Genomic DNA, 25,462 nt, shown 5'->3' with positions numbered 1-25,462 from the left:
AACTGGCAACACTAGAACAAAATATAGTGACAACACAAGTATAGTTTCATTTCGCGCACTTTACCTGTATCATACTCATTTGGATGCATTTGAAGAGCAATTGTATGGAGAGAAGTAATTTTGTATTAATATTGTGGCGCCCCCGCGCGGCGCGGCGTGTAAACTTAGCTTACTTGGTACCGTTAGTCGTTATTGCAGTATTTTGATGCAAATATTATTAATAAATAAGCGTATTACTAAATAAATTGACTCCAATTTCATAATGTCTTTTATTTATTTTAAAGTATATTTTTGTATTTACAACATAATTAATAACCATTCTTTCATTACCACATTGGTTTCTAATCTTATTTCGACACTACTACAGACAGCTACAGAACAAAAAGGATCTTGTGACATTTTTGACCATGTCAGGGGGGCGCAAGTGAGCTGTCATAATTTAATTTGACTTATGCCCACAGAGTTTAAGTCTCGTTGGTCTTTATATTTCCATGTCACTGGCTGACTGGTTTAAATTTAGATACAAACATGTCTAAGTCTGTGATTATAGCTTTATTAAGGTCAAATTGTACCAATCTTAAAAGGTTTGTTAAAATTTCTTATTTCCATATTACTTCAAATATAATCAGGAATAATATATAAATCTATATATATAAAAGAAAGTCGTGTTAGTTACACTATTTATAACTCAAGAACGGCTGAACCGATTTGGCTGAAAATTCATGGGTATGTAGTTGAGAACCAGGAGACGGACATAGGATACTTTTAATCCCGTTTTCTTTTTTTTAATTCCACGGGAACGGAGTCGCGGGCAAAAGCTAGTAAATAATAAATGAGAAATTCAATAAAAGTTCAATCATTTATTAATTAAGCATTAATTTTCTTTGCTTTTTTATCAATATATATTCTTTGGAATAGTACAAACTTTCCGGGTTGCAATTTTAATTGTACACCGCAATCTGTCCACGAGGGAGTTTCGCAGTGTTGCCAGCTTCTACAATCTTGTGGTACTTGTAATTTATCCAACAACTGTGTTGCCAGATCCGGTATTAAAGGTTGTAATATAATAGCACATATCCTTAATGTTTCCGTTGTTATATAAAGAACTGTGTCTAATTCATTTTGAGCATTCTTTTTCTTTAATTCCCAAGGTTTTTGTGTTTCAAAGAATAAATTAGCTAAATGTAAAACATGGATGACAGCATCCGCAGCTTTGTAGAATTGATAATTACTGTAATAACCGTGACATAGCTCTGGAAAATAAAGTTATTACCATTATTAAGTAACAGAGCGAAATTTCGATGATATATCGACGACAGAAAGCGGAAATGTATCTCGAAAATTGGCACAAATAAATTAACATCAATTGCTGTAACTAGTAAAAAATAAATGAAGTAGTAACTTTAGGACATTCCAATTAACTGTATCAAATAATGTCTAGATTGATAGAAATATGTTCCAAAGTTCAATTTCCTATCTTTATTTATTTAGGAGTTATGATTTTTTGAAATAGTTCTTTGGCTCCGATGTAAAAATAGATATTTTGAGATACGACGAAATCGCTTTCTTCCGTCGATATATATATTTATTTTAAAGTATAACAAATAGAAGAGAATTAAATTTGTATTACTGTACTCCAACAAAAATAAGAATCTTAAGATATTTTAGTCTCAATTGTTGCTACATCTTAAAGGCTTTATCCCTAATTCTTGATTTTGTAATTTCTACTTTAATTAATATCGTAATTGAATTTATAATCATCACTTACAATTCATTGTTTTAATTTCAACAAAAGATATCAGTATTTTTTTATGTATACAGTGTACAATACCTGGCAGTCTCTCCACCGCGTCCATAAGTTTCCCTGTCGTATCCTCTCCCCTGCAAGTAGAGAGTGTCTCCGCAGAGATGTGATGCTGTGTGTTAGAGTTGTTCAGCGCAGGCGCAGCGCAACGAGCCGCCAAGTTGCCGAGTGTGTCAGCAAGTTCCGCATTTGCGATATTTATTAACTTAGTCTCACTGAAATCTGTATTATTTTATTTTATTATATCAAACTAAAGACTTATCCTTACTAATTCTTACTTAATATTATAAATGCGAAAGTGACTCTGTCTGTCTGTCTGTCTCGCTTTCACGCCAAAACTACTGAACCGATTTAAATGAAATTTTGTACACAGATAGTCTAGAGCCTGAGGATGGACATAGGCTACATTTTAACGCGAAAAAGGGGTTGTAAGGGGTTGAAAGTGGGGGTGAAAGTTTGTATGGAATTATCATCATTTTTACAGTTAGAAGCTTGAAAGTTATGTTTAAGGCTGATAATTTGATATAAAAATATTAAATTAATTTTTGTAAAAATTTTACCCCCAAAGGTGCTAAATAACAATAGGGGATGAAATTTTGTTTGGCAATATGTGAGGTTTATGTGAATGTTTTGTAAGTTTAATATGTTTTGTTGTAATTTTTTATAGGTTAAATAAAATACCACAACAACAACAACAACAAAATTCATGCCCGTAACCCAGAAGGGTAGGCAGAGACCCAGGACCAGACATTAGGCGCGGTCCTGGCACACCTCTCTCTATGTTCTTCTACATCCATACATCAAATCATAGCACGTCGGTTAAGTAAAACAATTAGCCTAAAAAAATTCTATCCGAAGACAGAATTCAACAATATCAAATGTGATCTAAAAAAGGGTACACATATAAAATATATTTTAAAAGAAAACTCCATCATAAAGTTGATATCCCAGATACTAATATTTAATTTTAACACAAAATTAAATTCGACATAAATTACATCAAGTTAAAAAAAGCTAAAAAATATATTTTAGGCAACTTTCCAAACCCTTACAAATCTTACTAATATTATAAATACGAAAGTATAAATGGACGGATGTTTGTTTGAAGGTATCTCCAGAACGGCTCAACGGATCTTGATAATATTTAGCATAGATAAAAAACATAGTCTGGAAAAACACATAGACTATATCAAGTTCTTTTACGCGGACGGAATCCCGAGTTACAGCTAATATCAATAAAAAAATAACAGTTTATACAAATCAACTTACTGGCATCAGAAGACATAGTAGCCTCTCTCAGTAAGAGATACCTAAGGGCTGAGGGCGGAGCCCCCACTTGTCTCGGGTTGACCACATTACCCAGAGACTTTGACATCTTGATGCCATCAACTGTCCAATGTGCATGACACAACAATCGACGAGGTGGATGATATCCAGCGGCCATTAAAAATGCAGGCCAATAGATGCCATGGAATCTACACAATTTGGATTTCAAGTCCAGATGAAGAAGCTTTACTGAGGTGAAGGTAAAGAGAAATAAAATTGAAGTTCAAATACAGAGAGTTTATAAAAAAATTTAAAAGTGTCTATAAGAACTTTTCTTATCAGGAAAGAATGAGAAGAGGAAGTGGATTTGACGGAAGAGGGGACGCATAGGAAGGGCAAATATCCCTTTTCTGTGCATCCCCTTCTCTGTTGATTATAGGTAGGCAGCATTTACGAATGTCTATGGGCAACGGTCACCTCGCTATTTCGGCGAATTCAGGTGACCGTTTGCCACCTTTTGATATAAAAAAATAGATATTTGATATAAAAATAAAAAATAAAAAAAAAAATTGCGAAATTAATACGCTGCTAATACGCTTAAGTGTTCAATGAGATGAAAACCAGTCTTTTGCTGAATCTAGATTTAAGTATGATCAAGAGTAGCACTAAAAATATCACAGATATATTTAAAAAAATGCTTACATATAAATTACAAAATACTCTGTGGACTGTAGCAACGATTTCCGTCAAATTTTACTCAATTTTTTTAAGATAGTACAAAAATTATTTATAACAAAAAATTTAAAAAGAAATATATTTTTTTAAATCACTAGAATGACGAATAAAATCTTCGACAGATTATTATTAGAGCTGAAATGTATATATGTATTTATTTACTGGTACTCACTTGAGTATGTCTTTCCCAACAACTTGTACATCAGCAGGCCAAGGTCTGCCGCTGCTCTTCATCACCTCATCGTCGGGATATCCTATCACCGACAGGTAGTTGATGAGTGCATCCAGCCACACATAGATGCTCTGATCATCATCACCTGGCACCTGTAAAATAAGATCTGAAATCTGGTAAAAGTAGTAGATAGCGCCTACGTAAAAAATAGCGGCAATTAACTAACCAGAGCAAAATTTTTCAAAAGTTTTTTCTTGTGTATATAATTTAATTTGTTAACTTAAACCTAAACTATTGAATCAATTTGGATTAATGAGATATCAATATGTTTGTCTTCTTCTCCGGAGTCAGTCAGTGGTCAGACAACTTTTTCGTTTTTTTTCTGTTATGCAACGGAATGTTTTATGAAAAAAAATGGTCAAATCCTAAAGTGAATGAACAGTAATGTGGGAATAATTGACCAAAAAAACCATTAAATGTGACAAATTATTCAAAAACCAACTCACCCTGATAGCCCAATGTACTCTGGAGGAAGGTCTGCTGACTGAAATGTCTGGGAAATAAGTCTCGTTATCCAAATAGTCCAAGAGTTGCTTCTGAAACCTGCTGGGAGTTACCACACCATCTGCAAATATGACAGTATGTGTTCTGTTGATGAATATCTATATATATAAAAGAAAGTTGTGTTAGTTACACTATTTATAACTCAAGAACGGCTGAATCGATTTGACTGAAAATTGGTGGGCAGGTAGCTTAGAACCAGGAAACGGACATAGGATAATTTTTACCCCGTTTTCTATTTTTTATTCAGCGCGGACGGAGTCGCGGGTAAAGGCTAGTTTATATTAAAAGGTGGCAAACGAGCAAGCGGCCACCTAAATTGCCGGTCACTGCTCATAAACATCCGCAATTGCAGATGCATTGACTACCTTTCATCAACAGATGAGGGTATGCACAAAAGAGAATGTATCCCTTCTTATAGGTCCCCTACTCTGTCAAATCCACTTCCTCTTCCCATAATTTCCTTATAAGAAAAAGGTAAGTATAACTAGAAATAAATTAGGCCTCTGGTACTCGCACTCATCAAACGAAACACGGAATCACTTTCACTTAACGCCATCTTCTGTGTGGTTGTGGTACTGCACCGGGCAAGCCGGTATTTGTGCAAAAAATGTTGTTGATGCCGTATAACACTATTATACCTCAAGTTATGTATACATGCTTATTATTAAAAAAACTAAGTATTTTGTGAATGAGACGATGCTGTAAGAATGAAAATAAATTACTAGTACTACCAACTGGCACTGAATCAGCGTGGTTGACTAAGGTCTAGACTCTGCCACGAGAGTGGGGACATAATTATCAACTGAGAAGAAATATTACCACATTGTGTCATTAATTTTTTTGTCACTAAAAACCCTAAGAGTACATTTAGTTCTAAAAAACCTTCACTAAATATCTGTTTAAATAAAAATTAAAGGATCTGTGTTGTATTTTTACCTGTTTTTAGCCAATTTTGCAGATGTGTTTTGAATGCGCTCAATCTGAACATATAGTTTGTCTCCTCTGTCCATTCCACACTGTGGCCAGATTCTATTGATACTTTCAACTTAAACAAATATTTTCTTAATAAAATAATGAACAAATATTTCTTTAATAAAATAATATACTTGACAAACAATTTTTATTTAGAGTAGCTTCTAATGATATGAATGATGGTCATAGTTTGTTAAAATGAAAACTAAAGATTTAAAAAAATATATTACTAACTATGGGTTTTCGAGACCTAAATCCTCATTTAAAACTCAATAAGTTTTACAGAGATTTGCTTTCTGAAACCAATTTAAATGATCTACTGGTATGTTAAATAGTATTTAAAGTAAAATTATTACTTACTTTTTCTCCATCCACAATATCATCTCTCAAATGTGTCTCAGGTATAAATGCCTCATCATTGACACTGTACCAACCGGAATATTTCGCTTTGTAGATGTAATCTCGTTTTACTAATTCTTTCTATAAAAATTTTATCAATAATTAAGAAATAAAAAACATTTATTGCCACATAAAGAATACACAAACACAACACAAACTTGGTAGAATAGTGTGGCAAAAGTAATCCAGTTCAGCGAAGCAGGAACAGACTAAACTGCCCCTACGCTGGTTTTCAGCTTACCTTTGCTTGTTTTATAAAAAACAATTAACTCAACTGAATGTAGACTGTAAGATACAACAGGAAAGAATATGCATCTAATGACAACTTTTTGGTCAAAATCTATCCTGTCGTCTAGACTACAGGCTATCAATGGAACTTACAAATGCACAGTTATCTCTGTTTACTATGAACATAAAGTCCAGTCCATCTATTTTAACTAACTTATTAGTTGTTAGGTTATAATTTTTCTACTCTACAACTCTCTGAATGCCTGGGTTATGGATTAAAAAAATCATTATCATCAGCTCACTATACATCCCCACTGAGGGGCTCGGAGCCTACCCCAAGTTAGGGGTGACTAGGCCATAGTCTACCGTGCTGGCCAAGTATTGTTCAATGAGAATTGAAAAACACATTGGTACATGGCAGGATTCGAACCCAGGACATGCAGATTGCAAGTCAAGTGCTTAACCCCTGAGCCACCGATGCTCTCGCTCTTAAAAACATACATACCCAAAAATGTGCAACCGCTTTCTTATGCCTATCTTCTGTAGTACGTATGAAGTCTGTATGGTTAATGTTGAAGTCTCTGAACAGATCTCTGTACTCTTGAGATATTTTGTCACAATATGTTGACAGAGATAGGTTGGCTTTGGCGGCTGCTTGTTGAATCTTTGTACCATGTTCATCTGTGCCTGTGTACAAGTAAGTAAAATGTGAATGTTTGGATGGATGGATGTATGAATGTTTATTGTCACATAATTTTAGAACAATCCAACAGCTCTGGATTAAAATTGGAAAGAAACATAGATTAGAATCTGGAATAGTGCATAGATTACTAACTAATGTTTTTTTTTCCTAATTTCATATGGACACAGTCAAAAGCATATTTTTTTTGTATTATCCATACCAATTTCAATTATTAAGGCTCACCTGTGCTAAATATTATGTTACAGTCAGGGTTTGTGAGTTTTTCAAATCTCTGCACTGCATCTGCTACCAGTGCTGAGTATAAGTGCCCAAGATGTGGGGCTGAAAAAGGCAACAAAGTTTTCAAATTTCAAATTATGATAAGATTCTAAGTTTATGTTACATTGCTTAAAGATATCCTGATAATATTTTAGCTTTACTTACCGGCATTTACGTAAAAAATCGGTGTGGTAACATAAAATGGTCTTTTCCGCGCAACAGAAGATAACAATCGTATTGTAAGTCTCATTTTAAACTCCCTTTTATATTTATTATCACTATCACTATATTATACGGCGAAAGAATTGTCTCTATAATACAATTTTATTTCATATTTTATGTAATTATTAAAACTGAAAATCCCGAAAAAGTTTTTCTTTTATTAACATTTGACTTTGAAGTTTTACTGCTTGTGTTACGTCATTTTGACGTATCTAGAGCTGCACTGATTTTAAAGTTTACGGTTATTTCAGAATAACCATAAACTTTTGTGGCACAATCCATGGCATTTAGGGACGACTGATAATTAGTAATCTTAGTCTTGTTTATTCTTTAAATTAACACACTTTTTCCTTAATCAGTCTACTGTTTCGCTTTAACAAAAAAAGGTTTTATCTAATCAATAAATCAACAAGACTGCTACTATAAGTACTTCACCAACCGTATTGACATTTGGCTTTGACATTGAAAATAAATAGGAGGAATCGATCGGACTTTTTACATTTGTACAGGATATTTTAAGTGATAATTAGAAAAGTGAAAAATAACAAAACATTGTGATAGACATTTACATTTGCACAAAATGTCTCACGGAAAGGTTGTACTAATGGCCTGTGGCAGTTTTAGCCCGCCAACTTATATGCATTTGCGTATGTTTGGTGAGTATTTTTTTCTTGTTACTTCGTAAAATTTCAATTTTAAATATGTATTATTTAACTTTTATTAAAAATTACTAAATATAAGGTTAATAACTCAGCTAAAAATATGATTTTTAATAGAATAAAAAGAAAAACTATTAACAGTATAAGATTCATATTCCTGGTACTCATAGCTTTTTATTTTTTCTTTTAATAAGAACAGCTAAGGAATTGTTTTTGCTTTTACAAGTAACTTTTGTTTTATTATAATTCATCTGCTTAATAATTGTATTTGATAAAGTTGAATGGTAAATAGTAGAAATATTTATTCATGATAAAATTGTTGATATTAAGATCAAGGTATTTATGTGATAATAATGTCAATAGATGAGCCTATTGTTTCATAGGATGCTTTAATTTCATTTTTGTCTATATTGACTCGTAAAGTTTTATATAATATTGGCTATCGCTCATCACTGTATGTACGGAATTAAAAAAAAACTTAAGTAGTAGCCTATATGTTTTTCGAGATATGTTCTATGTTCATGCCAAATTTCATCCAGATCTATTGAGCTGTACTGGAGATACCTTCTAATAAACAGCCATCCATCCATCCAAATATTTGCATTTATATTAGTAAGAAGAATATAATTTTTAGTTGGACTAACAAGCTCCATTTAGTAATCTTACTAATGTTATAAATACAAATGTTTAGATGGATGGATGGATGTTTGAAGGTATCTCCGGAATGGCTCAACCGATCTTGATCAAATTTAGTTCAGATGTAGAACATAGTCTGGAAGAAAACATAGGCTACAAATTAAGTTTTTTTATTAATTCCGCGTGGACGTAGTCGTAGGCTACAGCTAGTTTTACTATAAGACCAATAACATGTATAGAGTAGTATTTAGTTATTTTGTTTTTCTTTACAGAAATAGCTAGAGACTACATGCACAATTTAGGTCTAGGCACAATAGTGGGGGGGATAATGTCGCCTGTTCATGATGCATACGGCAAGAAAGACCTTGTAGCTGCACAACATAGGTATGACTAAGTTAATTACATTGGAATATTTATGGTGTTTTGTGTGACTCAGGTGTAATTTCTTTTCGAATGTTGCCTATGCTAAGGATCAATAGTGTTGGGGTCATGGCCTTTTATTTAAATCTATAATATGTTTGTGTTATTTAAGTTATTAGCAATGCTGGCTTTTTATTTACGTGATTGGTGGCTTTAGAAACTAGTTGAAAGATGATTTTTATTACTGTATAAATAATTTTAAAATTTAAAATCTCAATGGAGACAAGAAAACAAAAATCATAAGCATTTCATCTGATGAGTATCGGAGGCCTAATTTTAGTCCCTTTTTCCTTCCTACTCTTTTCTTATAAGGAAAGGATATGGAAGTGGATTTGAGAAGATTTGTGTCCCGTAAACATTAGAAAGAATATATCTTTTTTTACGCGCGTTCCCTCCTCCCGTCAATGCTTCGCTGTTTCAGCGTATTCAAGTGGCCGCTTGCTTGTTTATCTTGTGATATAAAAAAAACTTTTTGTCTATGCTTATTTTAAGAAAATCAAACTGCAATAAAAAAGTGCAGTAAAAAATATGAAATAGCAGATGGTATAATTTTTTTTGTACTTCTTCATAAACTAATTAAAAGTCATAATGAAACTTTTAATATAAAAATTAAGCTAAAATTGTTAGAAGTCTTATTAAGTATAGCTAATTATGAAAAGCATTTAATCGTTTTGACATAAATTCAAGTGAACAGTTCTAACTTGCGCCGCCGAGTTCTATAATTATAAAACCAGTTTAGGTCAAGGTTTCTGATAACTTTGAAATGTAAAATGTAATTTTATTTTAAATTTCAAACAGTCAAATTAAATATTTGAGATGCTTAAATCATCATCAACCTGCCCTTATCCCTATGGAGGGTCGTCACAGTATGTACTACTCCTCCATACATCTCTATCAGCCGTCATATCTGAATTTACCCCCTTCTTACGCATATCCTCTTTCACACAATCCATCCATACTTTCTTTGGTCTTCCTCTACCTTTATAGCCATCCACATTCAATCTCATTACTTTTTTGTTTATATGATTATCATCCCTCCGCATAACATGTCCAAACCACGCTAACCTTCTGCTCCTCAATTTCTCGATAACTGGCGCTACTTTCAAACTTCCTCTGATATGCACATTCTTAACTTTATCTTTTCTTGTCACACCACACATCCATCTTAGCATACGCATCTCAGCTACATGCAATCTTCTTTCATCCGAAACCTTGGTGGCCCAACATTCAGATCCGTACAATAAGACAGGTCTTACGATTGACTTGTAGATCTGTCCCTTAAGCTTGGGTGGCATTCTTGGATCACAAGTCACACCGGTGACCTGTCGCCATTTCATCCAACCTGCATTTATTCGGCTTTTCACATCCCGGTCAACACCACCATCGTATTGGACGAGTGAACCGAGGTACTTAAAATCGGAGCAGGTTGGTAGGTCAACACCATTTAAAGCGATTGGAGAAAAGCTGGTCGGACCACCAAAATCGCAGAACAAATGTTCAGTTTTGGTTCTGCTGATTTTAAGACCAGCTCTCTCCAATTTATCTCGCCATTTTTCCAACCTGCTCTGCACCTCGCATTCATCCTCCCCGACAAGCACGATGTCATCAGCATAAAGCATACACCAGGGTGCTTCCTTCTGTATGTCTGATGTTAGCGCATCCATTACCAGGAGGAAGAGATACGGACTTAAAGCCGAACCCTGGTGTAGGCCTACCGAGACACCAAACTTGTCACTATCGCCAGCAGCGGACTGGATGTGTGTATTGTATTTATTTGAGATGCTTAAATAAAATACTAAATATTTATTTCACTTACGTATTTAAAAGTAATTTAACTTTTGGAAATTTGCATCAATCTACTTTTTTTTATATTACAACGTGGAAAACGATTATGCGGCCAGATGAATTCGCCGAAATAGTGAAACGACATCTGTCCATAGACATCCGCAATTGCAGATGCGTTGCCTTCCTTTAATCAACGGAGGGGACACACAGATAGAGAATATTTATCCTTCCAATCCTTTACTTAAAAGAAAAATGTGAGAAGGGAAAGACAAAAATTAGACCTCCGTTACCACGCTCATTGAACGAAGCGCGGAATTACTTCCATTTCACGTCTGTCTTCTGTATGGTCGTGGTATTTCACTGGGCGGGCCAGCCCATTTGTGCAACAGATGTTTTCGCTGGCGTCTACTACTGTTACCTGTTCTATCCATTTATGTACCTATCCATCTGTCGCTTTATACCTCTATGTATGTATCCATATGATGTTGCAGGATATCCATGCTGCAGCTTGCATTACGTACGTCCGGCTGGATCAAAGTGTCAGAGTGGGAGACGCAGCAGTCCGGCTGGACCAGGACCAAGCTCTCTCTGCAATACCATCAGGTTGACATATTTTATACCTCTTTTTACATCTCCATTGAGATTTGAGCTCACTCTATGTTGGGACTATCTAGGCCTTAGTCAATCACATTGGTCAAAGCGTGTTGGTTGATTTTAAAAATTTAATTTTTTGAATTTTTTTTCTTAGATATGTGCATCACAATGTTTTATTTTTAAACAAATTATTTCAATTTTATTTGAGGATGCTTGATGATGATTGATTAAATTTGTCAAACATGTTTGATTTTCATGGAGCTTTTAACTTTATACTTTCTTTGTTTTTGGAACGAAGTTCCTTATCGCGCATTGTGAAAGGGGGCTAGACGGAAAAAATTCTTACGAAAAGTTGTCACGACACTTTTTGCTATAGTAAGCTATTGTAAGCTGTGCGGCGTCGCATGTTCCTCTGTCTGTCTCTCTCTCTCTCTCTTATAGAAAGCAAGCCAATTTTCATTTCTATTTCGTATTGAACAGTGTGGTGTCGCGACTTAAAAAAAAATTAATTACAATTCCTTCACTAATTAATAGAAAGGAACTTCATTCCATCCGGGTGTCCCTTGACACCTCTCAAGTTTTTTTTTAATTTTTATTTTCTTTTCAAGTTCATTCCAAGTTTGTTTAACTTTTGGTTATGTCTTCTTTCAGGATGCCCTCAACAGTCATCTAATGGGTCAGGAAGTGTCGGATCCACCTCCATGGCTCCCCGATGATATCTTGAATGTCAACAGTATAGATGAGCCAGATAATTTAATGGAAAAATTGAATGGCAACTCCGATGGCAGGATCACTATTAAATTGTTATGTGGCGCTGATTTATTAGAGTCATTTGCTACACCAGGATTATGGTCCGATGAGGATGTAAGTATTGTTTTTTTTTTGTACACAACTCAGGAGGGGTAATGTTTGCTTTTGAAGCCAAAACGTTAGATTTTTTCAGTTTTTACAATTACTTCACTAATTAATAATATTATGTGTGTATGTTTAGATGGATGTATGTATGTATGTATGGATGGATGGATGTTTATTTTAAGGTATCTTCAGAATGGCTCAATGGATTTAGATGAAATTTGGCATTTATGTAGATCATAGTCTGGAAGAACATATAGGCTACTTATTATGTTTTTTATTTAATTCCACGCGGACAAACTCGCAAGCGATAGCTAGTTATTTGTATATTTTTTAAATTTAAATTAAATGACAAAAGAGACAATTTGCTTTGTTAAAAACATGGTTCTTTTGTGTTCGCTTCGGCAGGGGCATTGCAGCGTCCCCAGTTTACTTAACTGTTTAATATAATGTTCCAGCTGGAAACTATAGTAGGTAAACATGGTCTGGTAGTTGTGACCCGAGCTGGAAGTGATCCCGGACGTTTTATATATGAATCTGATATGCTTTATAAACATCGGGTAAGTATATTAAAACATCTCTTACTGACATACTCAGAATTGTTTCTTAATTGTTAAACAAGGTTTTATATTATTTTTTAAGTCCGACTAGTTTCTTTTAAAATTTGATATCAACAGGGATGTATTTAAAAGACATCTTTTATGAGACATTCTATTTTGATTTCACTTTAGGTCACCGGGCCAGATAAATTTGTTGCATTTTACCTAATAAAGGGTCATTTAGACATTCCGGAATCGTATTTACTGTTGTAATTGTCCGGTGATGACGTCATTAGCGCTCTCATGTATTCACATATGTTTGTCTCTCATTGTTTTAAGATTCCGGTTTATGTCTAAAGGTTCATTTAGATCAGGGATCACCAAACTATTTTTCAAACCCCCTTTTCCAAAATGATCTGTTACCTCATACTATGGCCAAATTATCTACTTTTAAGATAAATTATTATTATTTTCCATTCTGACTTAGGGTAATAGAAGACAGATTGAGAATTAGCAATGCTTTAAGTTCGTTGGCTATCCCTGATTTTGAAGATTTATCATTATTCTGGCACACCTAAATAACAGACTCTTTGTCTGTACTCTTTTTTGTACATATTCATTATGCTAAATTACAATTGTGAGTTAATTTTTTAATAATTTATAACTTGTGGTCATGGAGAAAGGAGTGTTTAGACACTATACCGATCTTCACAGCCTTCACAATCGCTGTTTCTGTTTCGTAAGCTTGGTTTCGGGTGTTTACTTGACTTTTTTATTACGTTATTACAGAAGAACGTTATCTTAGTAACAAATTACATAGCTAATGAGGTGAGTTCGACCGTCATCAGACGTCTGGTACGACGCGGAGAGAGCGCTAAGTACCTCACTGATGATGCTGTACTTGCTTACATACGACAGAACAGACTGTACGGCGCTTCGCCTTACATCACGTGAGTTATATAAAATATTGACCAGAATTGTGTTGACTTTTTGTTCGTTTGAGGTGGAAAAATAAATTGACAGCTGTCAGAATTTGACGTTTCAAGGTTATGTTTGTTAATGTTGCGTTTTTTTGTTGGTAATTTTTAAATGTTGCGATGTTTGAAAATGATTTAATGTTTTTGTTTTGTTTTTTAATTTTGTTTTTGATTGTATTTTTTTTTAATAATGATATAATTTTCATCACTTGATATCATTAAAAAATACAGTTGTCAATTTTGTTATTTTGAGGTTAGATTATTAAAGTTACATATTTTTGATACTTGAAATAATTTGAAATGTTTTTTTTTCGCTTTTATTTATTTAAAAATGATGAGTACATTTCATAAATGATTTTTTATTTAATATATTTTTTATATTCACGCTTACCACGGATTCAGTGAGTATAATTTACTTAACGATTTAATCGCGACATACGACAAAAAATCACCGCAAGACGTCGTTATGACGTCACCAGAAGAAACAAGCTTCAAGAACATTCTAATTTCGATACGCGACAAACCTTCCATCATTGACGAAACAATTACAGTAAAAAGACCAAGGAAAAACTTCCTAGCACCGAATCAAACTGATTCTATTAGTCCAATAGACTCAATAAAACCTAAAATGGCGTACATAGACAAAGTTCCAGCGAACTATGTCCCTGGGAAAGCTATCAAAATTGTCAGTGACGAAAAAGAACATTCAATTGAAAGCGAAAAGGTAAGTTTCTCTGAATCTACATATTCCTCACTAGATAGTTACCTATCTAAAGATGATTTTGATGTTTATAAACGTAGAGTGAGTGAGGGTAACTTACAAAATGCAAATATCAAGAAGCGTTGTTCCACATCAACTATACGTAAATTAAAATCCGATGAGATGCGTAAAAGTAAATCCGAAGTAAGTAAGTTGTGTGAAAAAGTTAAAAGTATTAAATTGAAAGATGAAAAGAATTATAAAACGAGAAGTTGTAACGATATTGTCAGATTGATATTAACTAAACACGGTATTCATGTCATAAGTGACACAGAAGCTATCGTTTGAATCATTCATTCTGAGTGAATGACTATCGGAACCATTTAATTCTTTCATTAACAAAGAATCAAACTATATTTTATGAAGATTAAAAATACTTCCTTTTTTAATTAATTCATACATTCGAATCATTCATTCAATGTGAGTGAAAAGATTGAAATTTCTATATTGTGCCAAAATAACATAACCTCCATAATTTCTATTCATTGATATTAAATCGTATAAAAATCCATATATATAAAAGAAAGTCGTGTTAGTTACAGTATTTATAACTCAAGATAGGTCGAACTGATTTAGCTGAAAATTGATGGGGAGGTTAGAACTAGGAGACGGACTTTTTTATCTTGTGTGCATTTTTTTTATTTCGCACGGACGGAGTCGCGGGTAAAAGTAATTATATATAAATATAAAATGAAATATAAAATCGATTTTTAACCCTTGAAGAAAATATCCATTAGACATTTTCAATTGTACAAAAATTCTCACTTAAATTATAACTAAAAGATTTTGAATCTTCTATTTACGTAATAATATAATTAAAAATTTAATCATATATATTTAATTATATATTTAATCATATATATAATTAATATAAATTATAATATATTTAATCTAAATGTTACATAAATATCTAAAACTCTATCAAAAAATATTTCTTTTTGATTATGCCAAAAAGTCTTCCTAGAATTTATTTACGTCTCGTATACCTGTTGAAAAATATATCGTTAATTATCTTACATATATAATAAATCTCATAGCACTGTAAGTTTCCATTGGTAAAATACTCATAAAAAAACATAGTTGTGTCTTTCAAAGAGAATGAGATGAGATTTGTTTTTTCTATATTTCTATTATCTATATTTAAAATATTAACCTCTCTATATTATATTAAATATGTATTTTATGATACTGTATTCATATTATACATTTTTGTATTCTTCAAAATGTATCTGTCAATTTCTGTATACTTTTATAAAAGTTTTATCTGAATTTTAGATTAATTCTAAGTAATATATAATATAAAATATATAATTCAAGTTCAATATTAGATGAAGATTTTTATATAAATATAAATATTGTATGTATTGTTATATTTAAATGTTTTTACTATTTGCATGCAATCTCCATTTTGCCTATACATTTTAACTTCATCTTAGTCGCATGTGTATTTTAAAAGATATTTCCAAATATTAATTTTTTTTTTTAAATATGTAATTTTCGTGTTGTGATTTTCTTTAGTACTCATTTTTACACTGATCAATGAGGTTTTTTAAAATACAGATTCATATCCAAATCAAAAAAAAAAGTATTTTTATTACATAAACAGTGTGTTAAAAAAATACCTAGTTCTAATGTAAATCCTAAACCTATAGAAAAACAACGCTTTACACTAAGACTTCAATATTTTTGATGAAACACTTTTTCTCACATAATTAAAAAACTGAAAAAAAAAAACAAATAGCCGCCGTGAATGGAATTCGACATGTCAATTTCGATGTTAAATCAAAACGAAGGATAGTCTGTGAATGAAACCTCATTGGTTAGAGTACTCTATAGTCTATGGCGGATGCTAACGTGTGCTCTATGGTTGTGTAGGGAGGCTGCCCGCTGTAGCTGAGGTGTTGCGCGCCCCGCGACTGAGCGCGCTCTGCCTAGTGCCCACCCCATCCCACTACTTAGCTTTACTCGCATGACTTATTCCCTTAGTGTGAGAAATTTACACTCAGAGACTATCTTTAGTGACAGCTCTAAGTGATGGTGTTATTGTACTACTTTCAATTGAATTTATACGTAACTGGAGTATATAAGTATAAAGGTAACACCTTATTGGGTTTGTTGAGCGATCTCCTTTATTGTGAATTTCCTCTTTTTTCGCAATAACATGTCGTTTAATATTATATTAAAAAAAAATTGCTACAAATCCATTTTTTTTCTTCCCTGGCTGATAAAGGTGAACGAAAAACATTACTCGTATCAAATAATTAAAATTTATTTAACCGCTGGAAAATTATATTAATAATTTCCAGTCACGTATATATTCAAATTAATCTACTATCAAGTAGGAAATTGAAAAAACTTTGGCTTATTGCGTAAAGCGATGTTTAGCGTAATCTCTGTATGCTTAGCTTTGGTAAGTAAACGTGGATTTTCACTGTATAAAACTATGTTAGTATTTTCAAAGAAAATCTAAACTCATGGAGAAAGTACTGATTTTTTTTTATCGCTTATTGCCTTCTTGATTTGCGACAAGGTAGCCATTTTTTCTATATTTGATGTCTTAATTATAATAGTTTGACATTTCATAGTGCTCAGTTTTTTTTTAAAGTTCCTAATACTATCGTATCAAAGTATTGAAGTACTTAAGGTTTGTTTGGACAATAAATGAATGTATTGCAAATTAGAGTTTAAATGTGTAAAATAAAGGGAAGAATTACATTTTAAATTTTACTACATAGATCAGTGTTTCCCAAAGTGGGCGATAACGCCCCCTTGGGGGCGTTTGAAACCTAAGAGGGGGCGATAAGGGGCCCAAAAAATGGGGGGCATTGAAATTAATAAAAGTAATGAAATTGTGGTTTTTAAGTTTTAGAGCTGAATAAAAATTAGAGGCGCTCTGAAATATAATTGATTTTCAAATGGGGCGGTGAAAGAAATAAGTTTGACAATCACTGATATAGATCCTTAACTTTGACCTAAGTTAGACATATTTTTTTAAAGAACTAATTATAAAAAGTCTTAGTCACTGGGCCAGATATCCTTGTTTCACTATAAATTATTGGATTACTTGTTTATTGTCTGAAATAAATGTATACTAGTATAAAAAGAATTTATTGGTTGCATTAAATAGTCTCCGAAACTGAACAGAATTGAAAATTTTTTTTTTCACTGTCATAGAATATATATTTTTTAGTAGATTTTTTAAAAAGAATTTGGTCTCGTATGTTTCTGTTATTTTTAACAAAATAATGTAATCGCATGTTTTTACATTTTATTTAGTTTAAATGGGTATTTGTTTTGCATTTATACATATAAAATATGTACTTATTTTTAAGAATTAATTTAATTATTAAACTCGTTACCTAATTTTGTAATAGACATCGATGTATGATTTTTGTATTTTTTTAAGATTTTTATTCGAAATATGTTGCCATAGTTTAAAAAAATATTTAATATGTTTGTTTTAGTTTTTAAAGGGATAGGACCAATTTTTAATTTAGTAGTCAATTTTTTAATTGTAAAATGATGAACAGAAATCTGAAATCTTGAATAATTGATTTAACACATTTTAATTTTTAGCTGATTCTTTTATTTTTTAAAGCAGTATATAATACTGCGTCTAACAGATTTCCGATAATCATTGAAAAATTACTTACGATATAGAAATAGTTTAACCTAATCATCACAGATAATAAAAGTATTACCAATACATATAATGTTGCCATAACTTATTGTAGATTATATTGCACATGTTTTCAAATTGTTTATATACTCTGTGTCAAGAATCTAAACCGCTTAATAAATATTCTATTTACTTATTCATATTGTTTTATTTCATATTTACACACTAACAAGTATTTAAGTGTAGCTAAGCCGTATTTTTTATGTACGCCTAGTACACAACACTTCGAATACTTCCATCCTATTTATGTACTCCTAGTACCTAGCACTCTGTGACATTGAAAGAATAGTCCTATAGCCCCCAAAATGGGGTTAAATCCCCCCTTCAATTCTTATAGGGGTTTGAAATTCCTTTTTTTGGCGTAATTTTTTTTAATATCAGGTAGTAAACGACCAGATCTACGCTAAAATGGCGAAGTTAAGTTAAAAGGTTGCAGATGACCTTAATACATAGAAGAGAGATTTACAGATATTTTCCCGACCATGTCAAAACCTTATTTTAAAAAAGTTGGGAAGGGGAATTAAACATGAGGAAGGGGAAATATATCTTTGTGTATTCTGGAAGCTAAATCTAATACTCTTCCCCTTCGAGAATTAGCCGTACTTACTCTTCGGACGAAACGCATTAACATCAAGGAAAATTGTAAAGATTTGCTGCTTCAATAGTCCTAAACTTACTCCGTACTTTAGATAATCTTTATCTTTACCCGACTACAAATTAGAAAAGATAATATTTTACATAATAGGATAATTATATTAATACATATTTAATTAAAAATCACTCTTTTCTATAGATAAAGACAATATTTATTGTAAAATAATAGCTAGTTATCTGAAACTAATGTTTAATATGTGTTTTGTAAATTTTTCGCAATGGAAATTTGCCATTAACTTATCATTGATGTGTCTAAAGTTTATATTTTTAAGATTACCAACCTTTTTTTATATATATATTTTTATTAATAATACTCTACGACTATTTATATAAGAAATTCTAGAAAAAAAAACAGTATTTGTTAAATTAAAAACAATTTATTAATAACGGTTTAATTAAATAACAGCTTATTTTAACTTACAACTATGTTACTGTACAAATATGAATTGAGTACATTAAAAATGTAAACTTTAAAATTCTTATAAAAGATCTATATTTAAAAACAATTTCGATATTGCTTCGTAAAAACACCTACAAATCTTGGATGCCGCTCGTTTGTTATTTTTCTAGGCAAATTGTAGAATGTAGAACGAATTCAATCTCAATGTGACGTGTTTTATTTAGATACTAACTGTGGCACGCGACTCCATCCACGCGGAATTAAAAAAACTTTATAAGTTCCCTATATGTTCTACATCTGTGACAAATTTCATCAAGATCCGTTGAGTCGTTTCGGAGATACTTTCAAATATCCATCCATCGAAACATTCGAATTTTATATACATAAATGAAAGTTGTGTTAGTTACACTATTTATAACTCAAGATCGGTCGAACTGATTTAGCTGAAAATTGATGGGGAGGTAGCTTAGAACTAGGAGACAGACATAGGAACTTTTTTATCTTGTGTGCATTTTTTTTTATTCCGCGCGGACGAAATCGCGGGTAAAAACTAGTTTATAATATTAGTAAGTAGTAAGATTATGGGACATAGGAGATATAAAAAATCTACCAAAGTGTACGAGACAGTGATAAGACAGATTAGACAAATAGAACGCAATCAAACCACAAGATTTTAGATAACAAAATACGCAATCTATTTCTCATGATAAATTACAAAATTCATTTTACAAATAAAAAAATTATATTTCAAAACAAACATGTTTCCGAAATAAATGATAACCTAATTTAAATAAATTCGTCTTTCAGATAAAAAATCTGAAATGTACATAAAATGTTTTCATACAAACACACACACACACAATCTGTATAAATAACAGCTAACCACTTCGATGTCGACACTCAAAAAGAAAAACAAGTATCAAGAAGTATCAAAATTTGGCGGAAGAGGGGACTCAAATATAGAGGATATTTGTGCGTCCCCTTCTCCGTTGATGAAACGTAGGCAACGCATCTGCATTTGCAATGTCTATGGGCAGATGTATTTCGCTACTTTGGCGAATTCAGGCGGTCGTTAGCTAGTTTGCCACCATTTGATATAAAAAAATCAAACGAGCAATGAATTAGCCTAAATAGCGAAGATGCCCATAGATATTCGCAATTGCACATGCGTTACTTGTCTTTAATCGACAGAGGAGGGGAACACAAAAATTATATATCCCCTCCCTATGTGCCTCCACCGTCAAATCCACTTCCCTATCCCATATTTTCCTTATAAGAAAAGGGTGGGAAGAGAAAGGGGACTAAAATTAAGTCTCCGGCACGCACTCTCGTCAAACGAAACGCAAATTGCTTCCACTTTACCCCTGTCTTCTGAGTCCCAAAAGGGATTCTCTGAAGTCCCCATCTGTGGTGTACGAAGGTGGGAATTGGAGGGTTCACAATTTGAAGAAGAAATGTTGCACAAAGAAGGGTATCTACGTGATAAAAGTTCGTAAATCTCTGATATTATTGACTAGCTTTTCTTCGTTTTAACTGGTTCATTACACTGGCACCATGGAGTTAATGTTTTATTGCATATAAGTCGTACATTCACAACGGTGATAGGTAACGAATCTATGGTCACATTATGAATCTTGTCAATGTCATAGTCGACGCTATGCAAACCTGTCACTCTGTCCCTACGTCGTGTTACCTCTCTTTGATTAAAGCACTTCCTCATATCTCGCTTTCTGTATGTCTTATCGTGTATGTGTCTGAAACAAAAAAAAAAAATTATTTCCTCCGACGTCTATTAAATGGACAGGCTATAAACCATGATATTTTGTTCCTATTTGATTATCGCCATTTTGGCACTGATAAAGAGATAGTATAGATAATAATAAGAACAGTATTAACTGTCAGGAATATCAACATGTTACGTGTAAGCAAAAATTGTCGTTTCTAAGCAAAGAACTATCCGTCTATAGAGCACTGTGATAATTTCAAATAAATTAGTTCTTATTGTGAAGGAAAACATCGAGACATATCCTGCATATTTGCGAAGAAATTCTAATCTGTAGTCAATCAAATAGCAAGCGTGGTCGACTAAGGCCTCGTTTAAATTAGGGTAGTCTCGAGACTCGTGAAAATATATAACAATGTTTCTTTACAAATGTTTCGCGAGTGGAAACCCACTAGAAACCTAATATTAGATAATAGCGTTTTATCATTTAATCTCGATAAAAAAATTACATAAAGTCCAAAAATATAACTAGATTATTGTAATAAATATTATCAATTGACATTCGAGGAGTGTCGGAACAAAAACTGATAAATAACATTTTGATTTTTTTATGATCCTAATTGGATGTGAACCTTTGCCTTATTTTTACACTTTAAAAAAAAACAACAATGTCATTTCAACGCTTCTCATTTGTTGTAATCCTGCTATTTCTAGCGATTTTATTTATTTAAAACTGGTGCGAAATACGACAAATATAAGCGGTAAAAAATAACATAAAGTTTATGAAATTGTACACAACTGATAAAGGTAGGGCATTATTTTTCGCGCGTTTTCCTTTATTCAATTTTTATCCTTTCATACGACTTACATTAATATTTTCGTATTGTAATATCTCAAACCTTCGCCTTAGTATTTTAATGATATTCATTAACGAAATTCAACCGTTATTTTGTTATAATTTCAGCAATTCCAATGGTATCTATGAATTCCGTTTTACATTTGACATGAAGTTATTCGGACATTGTATTACGTTATTTGGGGAATTTTAACGACCTCTAGCTAAGGATAGGAATACATCGTAAGGATATTTGAGATTTTGTTTAATTAGATAGATTTTATAACTTTTTTTTAATATCATAAGGTGGCAAACGAGCAAACGGTCACCTGGATTCGCCACAATAGCGAGGCGATCGTTGCCCATAGACATCCGTAAATGCAGATGCGTTGCCTACCTTTAATCAACGGAGAAGGGGACGCACAAAAAGAGGATATTTGCCCTTCCTAAGCGTCCTCTCTTCCGCCAAATCCACTTCCCCTTTCCAACCTTTCTTAATAAGAAAAGGGTGGGAAGGGAAAGAGGATTAAAATTATACTTTTATATATTACTAATCAAATTGTAATAATTGATATATTTTTCGAATACTTTGTTATTTGTGCACTTAGAATTAATATATATTTTTATCTCATTAAACTAAAATAAATTTATCTATTATTAAACTATTGTATTTTCAATTAAACATCATTGAATAGGTATTTGGTACACAAGACTGTTTACTCTCTGAAGCAATACACATTTTATGTTATCATGAAGTTTGTAATTTTATTTGTTCAAAGTAACAACTAAATGGATTACAACATTTTAAACATTTGGAATTAATTGACATTATAAAACAGTCAAACCAGTATTACTATTATCATTTTGTTGGTTAAGATAAAACTTTTGCATAATTAATTTTATCAAATAATAAAAAAACTTGTTTAATTTTTATTTAACACTAGCTGTCGCCTGCGACTCCGGGCGGAATTAAAAACAAACGTAATAAATAGGCTATGTGTTCTTTCAGACTATGTTCTACATCTGTGTCAAATTTCATCAAGATCCATTGAGTCGTTCCGAAGATACCTTCTAACAAACATCCATCCATATAAACATTCACATCTTCTATATCTTATATATATAAAAGAAAGTGGTGTTAGTTACACTATTTATAACTCAAGAAAGGCTGAATCGATTTGACTGAAAATTGGTGGGCAGGTAGCTTAGAACCAGGAAACGGACATAGGATAATTTTTACCCCGTTTTCTATTTCTTTTTTTTTATTCCGCGCGGACGGAGTCGCGGGTAAAAGCTAGTTAATTCTAAATGCACACACAATAAAAGATTCGAAAAATATACCCTTACGAAATACTCCTATCTTTGGCCAGAGGTTGTTAAAAACCCACAAATAACTTAACATATACCGATCATTGTGGCGATCTTTGTAGGAGGCCTATACCAGCAGTGGGAATTACGAGGCTGAATAGATAGATAGATACTCCTTTAATAAAATAGAAAAAAGATTCAAAATCACTTACTTGAAAGTATTTTCCGTGCCAGTATCAATATTTTCATGTCTAATAACTGTTAATCCTGCATCCTTCAGTCTTACGTAGAACTCATCATCCTCCAAACCCCATCCCCAATAATTATTTGACATACCGTTCACCATTTCGTAATGCTCCTTTTTTATTAACAAAATACCACCGATAAAAGTGTCATAGTGGTACTTAGGATGAGTTTGTGGTGATGATATATGCAATGGACCGGATAACGGATAATCATATTTTAAATTATCATTTAAAGGTAAAAGATCAACATCGTGCATACCAATATAGTCATATTTATCTCTTGTATATAAAAATCCAACATTTATAAGTGAAGCTCTATTAAAACGGTTGTTATCTTTTTGTTGTATGACAAATATGTGGAACGGTATTTGTTGTTTGTTGAGAAATTTGTACATATGTGGTACAAATTCTAACAGCTCTTCGAAACGATCCCTGAACGGTACGATTAGTGCTAATTTCTTTTTCGTATATTTTTGTGATGGAATTTCGTAGTGTATTGACTTTTGGAGTGCTTGTTCTGAAATATAAAATTCTCTATTAGAAAAACTGTTTTAGAATTATAAACATATATAAACAATGAAATTCTACTAAGTGAAAAAAACACCACAAAATTCAGTGAATAGAACAGTAAAATAAGCATAAGACAGTAATTAATATGGTTTATATTCTAAGTATATTTATAAACAATACTCACCGCTTTGTATTGGTAACGAGGCTAAAAAGCAGCCCATAATAAATGTTAGTCCCAAACAAACTGTGAGACATTTTGAGCTGCTAAGCCGGTGCCCCATTAAATTAATACTTCTGTACATGAATAAATGAATTTATACATACAGATCCAACAGACTAAGCTCATAATATCAAATTAAATATCACATTTTCATAAATAATAACATGTTTTTAGAATTACATTACGATTTTTAAATTAAGAAAAACCCTTTACAGACCGAAGAACGAACGGCAACTGTCAGTTTGACAAGTCGTGACTGATAAACCAAAGAGTATATAAAAGATAAACTGACAAATAGAATATATTTACAAAGACTGTAATTGTGAAACTTATATTTGTCGAGTGATCAATTTTTAAATAAAATTAGGACTTTATTTATTTTATCCTATATTTTTAATACAATACTTTTAGATGATTATTTTAAATACTTTAATTTTATTTCTTTTACACAATCTACGGTTTTTTCAAATTTCTTTTGTATTTCTAAAAAATACAAAACCTTAGAATAAAAAAAAAAAAAACTTTCAACTAAAAATCTACCTAAACTTCGTTCCACAACCTTTTCGTACCAAAGTGACTTCGAAAGTCGGGTCTAAAATAAATCTTTCATAGCCGACTGCATCGAGATCTGACGAATATCTAGTGTTAAGATAGATATGATCAAAATCATCATCATCTCACTATACGTCCCCAGTGAGGGACTCGGAGCCTACCCCAAGTTACGGGTGACTAGGCCATAGTCAACCACGCTGGCCCAGTGCGTGTTGGTTGACTTTACACATATCATTGAATTTCTTCTCAGATATTTGCAGGTTGATGTTTTCCTTCACCGTAGGAACGTCGCATACATATGTAAATGGAAAACCGAAAAACACATTGGTACATGGCGGGATTCGAACCCATGACCTGCAGATTGCAAGTCAAATGCTTAACCCCTGAGCCACAGACGCTCTGATCAAAATCAACGACAACTAATTGAAACACAGCCATGGATTTTAATCCACTCATAAGGGTGCCAACCAAGGTCAGGCACATTTAGCGACCGGTTATCTAATTTGGTTGAGCAATACCGATTTTTGTCAACAAAGAAAGAGAAATGAACGACTTGTTAATCAACATTTTTATTTCAACCAAACGTAATCGTACACTGCGTTTAGTTGTTATTAGTTAAATTTGTTTGAATTGCTAATTAATCTTTGAGGAACGATTCCTGCACACGCAATACCGTGCGCCACGGCGATATTAATGACTTCTAATTAAGGATACCATTTGTAAAAAAGGCAAACTCGTCCTTATTTTTACAGTCAGCGGTTTTTAAACAAATGTAACAAATTTTTGTTGTT

General features: G+C 32.4%; 3 protein-coding genes across 6 annotated transcripts; 1 reads left to right on the top strand and 2 right to left on the bottom strand.

Annotated features, from left to right (window-relative positions):
* Positions 1 to 865: 865 nt before the first annotated feature.
* LOC106715859 (methionine--tRNA ligase, mitochondrial) lies at positions 866 to 7,472 on the bottom strand. 2 transcript variants are annotated; one of them, XM_045683858.1, is made up of 10 exons: positions 7,267 to 7,472; positions 7,066 to 7,164; positions 6,646 to 6,827; positions 5,871 to 5,993; positions 5,478 to 5,583; positions 4,484 to 4,602; positions 3,978 to 4,129; positions 3,074 to 3,279; positions 1,832 to 2,026; positions 866 to 1,253 (listed from the first exon to the last, which is right to left on the bottom strand). In XM_045683858.1, the coding sequence occupies exons 1-10, from the start codon at positions 7,349 to 7,351 to the stop codon at positions 868 to 870; spliced, it is 1,653 nt and encodes a 550-aa protein (XP_045539814.1). In that variant the 5' UTR covers positions 7,352 to 7,472; the 3' UTR covers positions 866 to 867. The 2 variants fall into 2 exon arrangements, with proteins under 2 accessions (XP_045539814.1, XP_045539813.1); XM_045683857.1 differs by having other exon boundaries at positions 5,478 to 5,586; positions 5,874 to 5,993.
* Positions 7,473 to 7,792: 320 nt separating this feature from the next.
* On the top strand, positions 7,793 to 16,613 carry LOC106715862 (nicotinamide/nicotinic acid mononucleotide adenylyltransferase 1). Of its 3 annotated transcripts, XM_045683860.1 has the most exons (8): positions 7,793 to 7,979; positions 8,891 to 9,002; positions 11,315 to 11,426; positions 12,069 to 12,281; positions 12,728 to 12,829; positions 13,598 to 13,758; positions 14,188 to 14,509; positions 16,421 to 16,613. In XM_045683860.1, the coding sequence occupies exons 1-8, from the start codon at positions 7,904 to 7,906 to the stop codon at positions 16,436 to 16,438; spliced, it is 1,116 nt and encodes a 371-aa protein (XP_045539816.1). In that variant the 5' UTR covers positions 7,793 to 7,903; the 3' UTR covers positions 16,439 to 16,613. The 3 variants fall into 3 exon arrangements, with proteins under 3 accessions (XP_045539816.1, XP_045539817.1, XP_045539815.1); XM_045683861.1 differs by lacking the exon at positions 14,188 to 14,509 and having other exon boundaries at positions 16,421 to 16,610; XM_045683859.1 differs by lacking the exon at positions 16,421 to 16,613 and having other exon boundaries at positions 14,188 to 15,090.
* A 3,650-nt stretch (positions 16,614 to 20,263) lies between these two features.
* LOC106715865 (beta-1,4-galactosyltransferase 7) lies at positions 20,264 to 24,314 on the bottom strand. The gene is made up of 3 exons (XM_014509224.2): positions 24,084 to 24,314; positions 23,357 to 23,906; positions 20,264 to 21,032 (listed from the first exon to the last, which is right to left on the bottom strand). Exons 1-3 carry the CDS (start codon positions 24,199 to 24,201, stop codon positions 20,792 to 20,794), a joined length of 909 nt encoding a protein of 302 aa, XP_014364710.2. The 5' UTR covers positions 24,202 to 24,314; the 3' UTR covers positions 20,264 to 20,791.
* Positions 24,315 to 25,462: the final 1,148 nt, after the last annotated feature.

Source organism: Papilio machaon, chromosome 24, assembly GCF_912999745.1.
Source record: "Papilio machaon chromosome 24, ilPapMach1.1, whole genome shotgun sequence".
Taxonomy (NCBI): domain Eukaryota; kingdom Metazoa; phylum Arthropoda; class Insecta; order Lepidoptera; family Papilionidae; genus Papilio; species Papilio machaon.
This window is presented reverse-complemented; position numbering and strand designations above follow the sequence as displayed.